At 41.7% G+C, this 9,632-nt stretch overlaps 1 protein-coding gene across 2 annotated transcripts in view; it reads left to right on the plus strand.

Annotated features, from left to right (window-relative positions):
* The window catches only part of AGK (acylglycerol kinase), a 35,409-nt gene extending 25,969 nt beyond the window's left edge, over positions 1–9,440 (plus strand). For both annotated transcript variants that reach the window (XM_038153998.1, XM_038153999.1), the window contains exons 12-15: positions 362–459; positions 2,670–2,740; positions 6,992–7,076; positions 8,975–9,440. In XM_038153998.1, the coding sequence (XP_038009926.1) occupies positions 362–459; positions 2,670–2,740; positions 6,992–7,076; positions 8,975–9,112 (392 nt within the window). In that variant the 3' untranslated portion in view covers positions 9,113–9,440. The remainder of the gene's footprint in view (positions 1–361; positions 460–2,669; positions 2,741–6,991; positions 7,077–8,974) is intronic.
* The last annotated feature ends 192 nt before the right edge of the window (positions 9,441–9,632 follow it).

The following is a 9,632-nucleotide window of genomic DNA, read 5'->3' on the forward strand; positions in this document are numbered from 1 at the left end:
GTTAGCACAGCCTCCTGAACATTGGATTCCTGGTTTTTTGGTACTAGCATTTCATGGGTTTTCTAAATGTTCCTGTCACCAGCCTAGGAGATCTGTTAATCTCTGGACATAAGGATTCACAGGGCTGTGATGTACTGTGCTTGACAGTCTTTTCTGATACTGTGTAAATGCTGATGGTATTTTTTCTTTTTTTCAGTACTCCTAAGCTCCCTTTCAGTTTTTTAAGATTTTGACATTTTAGAGAAAGAAAACTAGTGGCCAGAATGGCTCAGACTGATTTTTGTCTCTGGCATCTACTTCATAGTGATCTGTGTAATTAAATTCCACTTAATGACTGATACCTTCTCTTCCTGATACATAGAGTTCCCCCAGGAGGTAGCTCCAGAGGACTGGGAAGAGCTGAAGCTGTCCACCATTGAGCTTTCCATTGCAACTCGGAACAGGAAGCTTGATCTAACAGTAAGACCATAACATAATGGGATTCCAAATGCTGCCTGCCCACAGAGTATTCCTGTCTTGCTAAACTCCCATTCTTGGGTGTATATAAATAACATTTATTACTTCATGGAAGAAGAGGACCATTGAATGAATCCAGGAATGGGCAAGTTTCACATCCAATGTGAAAGCACAAGAGACCAATGTAAAACTGGGATGCAGTGGGATCAGAAAGAATTTTTACAAGTTTTCAGTAGCCAAACAGAAGTTTTAGGATTTCCCATGAGTAAACAAAGCACCAAGAAGCATTCCTTTCCCTCTTCACTTATGTGAAGTTTTATCAACTGCTGCTAGAAGGAAGCTGAGCCTGAGCGTCTGGCTGGAATTTTTTATTTTTCTCTCTTTTTTTAGACTTGAAGAGTGGAGTTAAAAATAATTAGTAGTAGGGAAAGGGGCTACACTGATTTGAAGGAAAGGAAGTGCAGTTGGTTGAAAGAATAGAAGCAAGGCATCAAAGGAACTGCTCCTCTCATAACCTTCTCAGCATGTTCATGCTGTTCATTCACTGTTTTAGAACTTCTCTTTGGCTTATGCCTGTGTTTTAGTGCAATTTTACTGCTAAGAAAGCTATTTGGATAGATGTCAGTCTTTAATTTACAGGAAAATGCTTACACAGGGATTCTATACTCGTGAGCTCCCCTGCATTTCCATCTCAAGGTTTCAGGAAGCCCTTGCCACTATACCCAGGTTAACAGGAGGTGGTGAACTTTCTGCAACATATTTCTTCCTTAGAAGTCATGGTCTTTAAGAACATGAAAATGTGAGTTATATTGATATGTTATCTTGTAGGATCAGACCAAAGAACCCAAACAGGCAAATACAGTTTTTTCAATGTTCTCCTGGTTTATCCTTAGAATATACCGCCATGAACTTTAGTTTCTTCTTCGTCATGGTTTATTATTTGGACTGTCAGTGTCCTAGTAATGGTAGAAGCTAGACAGAGACTAGTATTTGGGTATTTTTATTAGTGTTTTCTAGGTGGCACTTGAACAGAAGAGTTTTGGTTGTTGAACTGTATTGGAGCCGGTGATGCAAAGTAAAAGTAGACCTACCAAGAACAGAAAAAGTATCTGATTACCACAAACTCCCTTATGTTCTTTCCGTGGTTTTGTCTGTTTTGTCTCCCTTAGACCTTCAAGGTGCAAGACCTTAATATTGGTTTTGAAAAGAAGAAAGTGATGTAGGGTTCTCAAGTCTTTTGCATAACCTAGAGAAATGGACAAGTTCATGTTAGACCAGTTGTACTTTCCTGTTTCTAGAGTTAGAAATATCTTGATACTGCATCTCTTTTTCTACAAGTGTGGATCCCTTATTACAGCGTTAAAGTCCCTCTCTTGAAACCATTGTCCCTGTAGTCCTCAAATCTGCCCAGCAGCTCTCTGGAATCAATACCAGGCCATATCTGCTGGCTGCTGCCAGCCACTCCTGTCTCTGTGTCTCACCTCAGATTCATGCAGAGGCTGCCCCATTGAAGGGAAGCCGATAAAGCCATACAGGTGCAGCTCAGGCAGTGCCTCTGCAGAACAGCACAGGAATAAACCAAGTTAGACTAATAAATGCATTTATTATTACTTTTGTCATTTTGATTACATCTGCACACTATGACTTCTGCCAGGATGAAAATATTAAAATACATTAAAAAATAAGTTGCATCTGAATAAAAAATGCTGTCCTGAAAAAAGCTGTACTGTGTACTCAGTTTAAGGGCAGGCTGTAAATAGGAAAGAAGCTAATTAAGGAGTTTAAAGAATTGTTACCAAGGACACTTTGATTTCCAGTTTGTATTGTTTAAAATCCTATTACTGTGGTGTTTGGTGGCCAAATGTTGTATCATTGTACTATTGCTTAAATTCATGAAAGACCCATTGAATAGAAATTAAATAAGTAAGCCTAAGAGATCTGCTATTGTCTTTAAATGTAACAAGAAGCCAAACGTGTGACTCATTATTTTGCTTCTTGTGGTATTTATTGAATATTCATTAATGGGAAAATACTGTCTGTAATTTCTAATTCAAATCTCAAATGAGATTTGAATAAAGCATGAAATGTAGAAATGCATCTTCTGCCTCCTTTTGTGGGACAAAGAACTGGCCATTGTGTGAACATATTGCAGTATCATGGGTGTGGCATTTTCAAATGTTAACTGCTTGATTTCTGAATCCTTTTTTGCACAGCGCACTGAGGACTTCATGGACATTTGCATCGAAGCAGAGAGTGTCAGCAAAGGGGAGTTTGTTCACAGAGGGTGAGTATGGGAAGGCTGCAAAAAGGGGGCAGGATCTCTGAAAAGTGTGCTGGTTTTCTCTCATACTGTGCTGCAAGATTCAGAAGCAGAGCACTGCAAAGCACACCAGTCAGTACTGTTCTCGGGGACTAGTACTTTGTTCTTTAAAATTCTTACTCATCTTCTGTTTCTGTAAACAAGGCAGAACTCCAGAACCTGGAGTATTCAGAACCTGGAGTTCTTCCTAGCTTCTGAGTTTCCTATACCTTTCATCTTTTCCCTTGTTCCATGAGGCAGTACTGCTTGCATATTACTGTCCTTACTGAGTTTTATTGGCAGCTGAGCAGACTTAGCCCAGAATCTCTTAGCCCTAGCTGCTCAGTGGATTGAGAGGTGGGTCACAGAGCTTTGTTTGTACTAGTGGTACCTGGGTTTTCTTGAACTGTGATTAGACAGGCCCTCCTCTAAGAAAAGAGCTTCCTAGCCTCAATAGCCCTTGTGAGAAATTAGGTCTGGGCTGGAAGAACTTTGGAAGATGTGAATTTAAACAGGGACTTTAAGCAAATGTATTGATCCTGCTTGTATGTGGAATAGGCTGCAGGTATGAAGAAGCAGCGTGTGAAGAAAGTGAAGGTTACTGCTTCCTTTGTGCTTGTGATGTTGTCTTATAGTGTGCTTGTTCCTCCTGCTCTTACAAGAAGCAAATTAAAGCTGCCTTTTCCAGCTCCTTCTTACAGTCCCACTCACAAGTACATTGCATCTTCAGTGCAGGTTTTACCAGCAACAGATTTTCCTGCTAAATCCCGGGGAGCTCCTCTCCATATTACCTTTGAATTTGCTGTTTTCTCAGTCTTCGAGCACCCTCTAGTGAAATCAATGGGAGGATTTCACTGCAGTTTTACCTGCTTGTCATCACCCTAATAATTCCTGCAAGATACTTGTTTATGATACTAATGGCAACTCAGGCCCCTTATTTGAGCCTCCCAGGAGCCTCGGTAGGAATAAAATCTTCTGACCTATGCATACACTGTAAGTCAGGTTACCACCTGCAGCTGCTTTCAAATTGCATGAGCATGTGGACCTTGGTTGCTTGGGACTGATTTGTTTGCTTTGAAGGCTACAAAGGTAAAGGAGGAGGCAGTTTTCCTATTAGAAGCAAGAGGAATCTGGTCTCATAAAGGAGATAGATAAAGGAGGTGTTATTCTTCTGCCACTTTGCTGGCAGAAGAATGTAGATAAGCTTGTGTGACTTGAGAGAGGCATGTTCAAGTGTATTCCCAGTGTAAATAATACCTCCTGGGTTGACTGGACATGCTTCCTGCAGGAGTGTGGCTCATTTTCTAACTGTAGTTACAGTGTCGTGCAGAAAAAGCCTCTCAGGAGCATTACCATAGCCCTGCTGTTGAGAGCTAATTAGAGGCAGTATTGAAAGCTTTGAGCTGTTCAAGCAAAGTTCAGAGAAACAAGCTCTTTTGATTAAATAGTGCCAAAAAGCCTGTAGGTAACAAAGAAAGACAAAGAGAGAGGTGGGAGGTGGGGGAGCAGTGGGAGGGGATGGTTAGTTGTACAGAGAGGAGTCAGAGCAGAGAAAAGATGCCCTGTTTTTTCAAGGAAGAATCAGGGTGTTCAGAGGTCCCACTGTGCATTTGCCAGCTGGATTTGAGTTAAGCCCATTATCAGAGGTCCCCCATTGCCTAGCACCAACAGGGTTTGTCTTTGGAAATATGTGAAACAGCTCTTTCTTTATTCTTCTTTTTAGTGCATAGTTTAAATACCAGAATTTTGGGGGCTGAAAAAGGTTTTAAGGGGAAATACCTTATCAGTGCAGATAACAAGAGGTTTTTATATTGGAGAGGGCACTGACATGAGCTGATGAGAGCTGATGGGTCACACAAAGAAAACCACACATCCAGCAGGAAACTACCATGGAGGCTCAGGCGGTGTGTGTGTCTGGGGAGGTGTAGGGATGCCTCAGTGTGCTGGAGGGCAGCTGCTGTTGGATTTCCAAGAAAGGAGGAGGTCATCCCAGGTGTATAAAAGTGCCCTCTGGCTGTGGATCAGATCAGTGTGAACAAGAGCATCCACAGCAGCCATAGACCTGATGTTTAGATAAGGTGGAGGAAGAAGAGTTGTTTACAATGGAGTGCCTACTAAGAAGTGCTGCAGGGAAGGAGAGCAGGCATGGAAAGTGTGGCATCAGTAATCCACATCCAGGTAGCCAGTTTAGATCCTATATATGAAAGTGTGGAGAGCTGTCACTCCAGGGCACAATTGCGGTTATCATCCACAGTGCACAAAACTGGGGTTTTTTGTTAGAGGTCTTACTCTGAATCATTTAACATTGGCAGCTTCTGCATATGAAAATGATGTTCCAGTTGTGTGTTATGTGCAGTAGGTGTTGTGGTTCTCTCTCTGCCTGTGTTTTTGTGGTTCAGCATAGAGTAGGATGCAACAATCAATGGAAACTTGCTGTTAGACTTCTGATCTTGTTCCTATTTCACATTGCTGTCTGGTCTTGAGTGAGGAAAAGAGTATAAGGGAAATCAATTATGATTTTTTTTTCTGCTGGACCACTAGAGGGGCAGTCATTGCAGGTGGAGTTGTCTTATTTGCTTCTACCAGTGTTCTCCTTTGACTGATCTTTAATTCCATCTCTTGGCTCTTTTGAATTTACCTTGACCCCACAATTACAGCTCTATAGAGCTTCATGTGCTTTCGTTGGCCAAAAAAAAATCTGCTCACTCACCAGAGTATGCCTTGTATGTATCTTGTATCTAGGACCTTGTATGATAAACTCCAAGCAGGTTAAACTTGAAGTGAGGACTCTTGCTGCTTGTTTGTACAGCACTGTATAAACTGACAGTATTGCATGCCATCAATGATTTATAATTTATATTGCTGGAGGATGTTTAATTCCCTCACAGTCACTCATCAATCTTTTAGTGTATACATATTTGATTAAAACCAAACTTTCCACAGTTAATATTGCTTCCGTCCTTCCCTGCCCTTTCCTTAGCTTTTCTTCCTTTGTCTTTGATTTTCATCTTCTGTTTCAACCCTCTCTTCTCATGTTCCTTCTCTGGGATTTTCTGTGACTTTAGAGGCACTGCCTTTCTCGGGGCATAGAAGACTTGGTGTAAAGGGAGATTTTGACATGCTTTTGTGAGTTCTTTTCCTAGGCAATATTAAAATACACCCTTCTTTCAAATCAGTCTAGAGATGGAAATCTGGGGACAGCAGGCATTTCCTGTCAGAGAAATATCTGTGATAATTCCACCATGCTTGAGAGTTGTGGTGTATTAACACTGTAATTCTGTGCTGTTCTCTTTGCTCTTTGTGTGTTGCTGTCTGTCTGGAGAGGGGCTTGGACTGAGAGGTTGCTGCCTGGGGTGCAGTGTACCCTTTGCCAGTGGTCAGTCAAAAGGTTACTGTGTGGTCAGTCAGGAGGCCAGAGGAAGGTCAGCACAGCCCAGAGCTTGTGTTCCCTCTGCAGCAGCACTTGTGGGGAAAAGGAATCACAACTCACTGTCTCTAACAGCTCAGACAGTGACAGGACAGCAGCCTAAGCCTTCAAAATGACCGCGTGGCACTTGCAACACCAGCTTTCCAAGACAGGAAATTGCATTCCATGTGGTCCCTTTTGACATCAGCAGATGTGGGAAAGGAAACAACACTTCTCTAAGTACAGTACATAAATAAGAATCTCACAGGTACCAGAAGAGAGGAACTGTCAAAACTGGATATGTTGTTTGGAATGGATAAAATGATGGGGGTTTCTTCATGAGTGATAACAGAAGCAGCTGATAAGAAATGTCATGCTGATTGGTTTTGATATGAAAAATGTTTTGTTAGTTTTTAGATAGTAATTTAATGGTTCAGTGTAACTATAATTCTATCTTTTTTTGGCTCAGGTTTTTTAGGTTGCTGGTAAGTTTAGTTCCATGAAATATGAGGAGATGATAGTCACTGCAGGAAGTGCATAGTTCAGCATGGAAGTGAAGAGCACAAAACTGTGCTCAGTGTTCAAATATAATTAGTGAGCCTCAGCAGAAGCTGGTTGGAGGCTGTGGGTGCATTATGATATGCATTGACTTCAGCAGAAGAGGGAAGGACTCTTTCTACTTTTTCACAGTTAAACCCACAAATATTTGTGTATATAACCTCTAAGTTTACCAAATGCATAGTGATTTACCACAACAAAATGCCATCCCTGAAGAAGGTTGTTTCTGAGAGAAGGATGTCCTTACCTTACCTCATTTTTGGTTTGGGCAGAAGTCAAAAGATGCGTGATCCACACATGTGCCCTGAAGGGAGTCAGTGCATCCAAGCCAGCAGATGCATCTTGCAACTTCCAGAGGTGAGAAGCTGAGAGAGCTGAAAAACTCTTTCACTTTGTTTCTTGTACCTGTTGATGCTGCTGAGTCTGGGAGATTGATTACACTGCAAGTGAGACACTCAGTTCCACAGTGCAGCCAGTGAGTTCCTTGCCAGGACAGACATACCAAAGGTCCTCAAGTAGTCTGTAAACCTGATGGGGAGCTTTGTTCTGCCAGGAAATAGTGGCAGATCTTTTATGAAGACAGTCATGGTGGTTTAAAGGGTCTCTTACTTGAGTGTATTGCATATGAATGGGAAGTTCCACCTGAACATTAGGAAGAACTTCTTTACTGTGCAGATAACCAGGAACCAGGCACTGGAACAGACTGCACAAAGAGGTTGTGGAGTCTCCCTCACTGGAGATACTTAAGAATCACCTGGACACAATCCTGTGCAATGTGCTCTGGGATGACCCTTCTTGACCAGGGAGGTTGGACCAGATGATTCACTGTTAATTCAAACATTTTGTAATGCTGTGATATGCGGATCTTCTTCTCCTTAGCACTGAAGATGTGTTCATTTTGCCCTAGAAGGCATTGTGCTGTAGAGAAGAAGATAAATATTAGAGACAAAGGTGTAAGACAGGGCAGGGGAGCTGAGATCAGTATAAGGAAGTGCTTCAAAACTTTGAAATTATGAAGCTGAGAAAGAAGACAAAACTGTGCCTGCCTGTGTAATTTAGATTTGTCTTTTCCTGCCTCTGAGCTGTTATTGCGGCCCTGGGAGGACAGTTTCTTGTTTTTACAAGGACATTAAATCAATCTCCTAGATAATTTCTGTTTTCAAGCAATCTATCATTTGGCAAAATAATTCCAAACTAAGGGATAAAGAATGTGTTGAAAGGCAGAAAAGTCTATTGCTACCAAATAAAAATCATGAATTATGATGTCATGATTAGCCAGCATCCTAATGCTTCCACTGAATTCAGATCATGGCAAATTTGTGATTCTGAAAGAATATTCTGCAGTGCTGGGCTGAGTACAGCTGGGCCATAAGTAAGGGTTGTGGTGTAAAATGATCTGTTCATACTGCAGCTGCTGCTAAGATCTTCAGAACATGGGTGCATGGTGCAGAGCAGTGCTGTTCAACTCCATGGCCCAGCTCCAGTGAAGGAACTGGAAGCAGCCCAGATGAGTCTCACCAGTTTATGTTGATGGAGGTGGACTGCTTTGCTGTACTTGTGACTGCCAGAACTTGTACTGGTTTCCCTAGTTTGTGCTGCTCTGGTGTCCCAGTTCCCTTGGAGTTGATTGAGTACCCATGTAGCACAGCCCTCCTGTGAGTCAAGGGCACACAAAGCAGTCACTGAAGTTGTTTTTAGGTAAAGTCAGCCTGCCATTTTGATTAATGGTTTTAATCACATGGTGACTTTATCAGCATTAAACACTTGAGAAAATTTTACTGCTGAGTAATTCCTGGCCAGTAAATTACTTTGCATCTCATGTTTCAGATCAATATAGTAAAACAATGCTGAAAGGGGTTTGTAACATGGATTTTATAGAAGTTACTTAACAGGCATTTCTGCAGATTAGTTTATGTCACCACTGGCAGACCCAAGATCTAAGTGCACATAATTGTAGTTCCAATAGAAGAGAATCCTTCAGTATAAACAATGTGGATCATTAGAGGTTCCTAGCATTTAATTATCACTAATTAGTTACGTAAGTGAGGTAACATCTCATGCACCAGACTCTTAATACATTCTGTGTGGTGAAGGATGGGTCTCCCTGTGTTGTGGAGAGAAAATGAGCTGGAAGGCAGAGGCAGGGGGTCATCTTGGTTGAGACTGAGCTAAGTATGCAGCTGTGTTTTATTAGTAAAATCAGCATTACAGCCTCGCTGAAATAACGTTTGATGTTTAACTGTCACTGCACACAGGGCACTGAGGGATCCTTTGGCATTGATAATGAGGAGTACGAAGCGATGCCTGTGGAGGTGAAGCTCTTACCCCGCAAACTCCAGTTCTTCTGTGATCCCAGAATGAGAGAGCAGCTGCTGCAGGCAGCGGTACAATGAGAGTCATACCAGAGGGGCCAGTGTTCACCAGTCTTACCGGGGTCTCTTCAAGGCACATGAGACCTAACTAACTTGATTAACCCCACTAGACTAATAAGCCTTTTGGCTCTTTTTATGTGCGAGGTACTTCCATTGGAAGTGTATGATTTGACTGGTTTCAAAGGGGTTAAAAATGCAAATGAAAATTCTGTAAAATGCATGTTAACTTGATGGCATCTTTTTTCCCCCTCCCCTAAGAAGTCATCATTTACAGCACTACAGGCTGAGTGCTGTGTGCCAGATGCTACTGCTGTAATGCAATTGTATATTAAAGTAAAATTTAAGTATACTTGTCCTTGTGTTCTAGGAGTTTAGGTTTACTTTACCCATGTAAAAATCTTGCAAAACCTGCGATCCTGGAAAAAAATATCTGGGGGGAGTAATGCTAAGGAATTCTACGAAACATTGGAATTGCCACATTTAAACAGATGGTTGGTTATCTACTCTGTCACAAGATAAACTGGAGGTTGGTGATACAAAG

Source organism: Motacilla alba, chromosome 1A, assembly GCF_015832195.1.
Source record: "Motacilla alba alba isolate MOTALB_02 chromosome 1A, Motacilla_alba_V1.0_pri, whole genome shotgun sequence".
Classification (NCBI taxonomy): domain Eukaryota; kingdom Metazoa; phylum Chordata; class Aves; order Passeriformes; family Motacillidae; genus Motacilla; species Motacilla alba.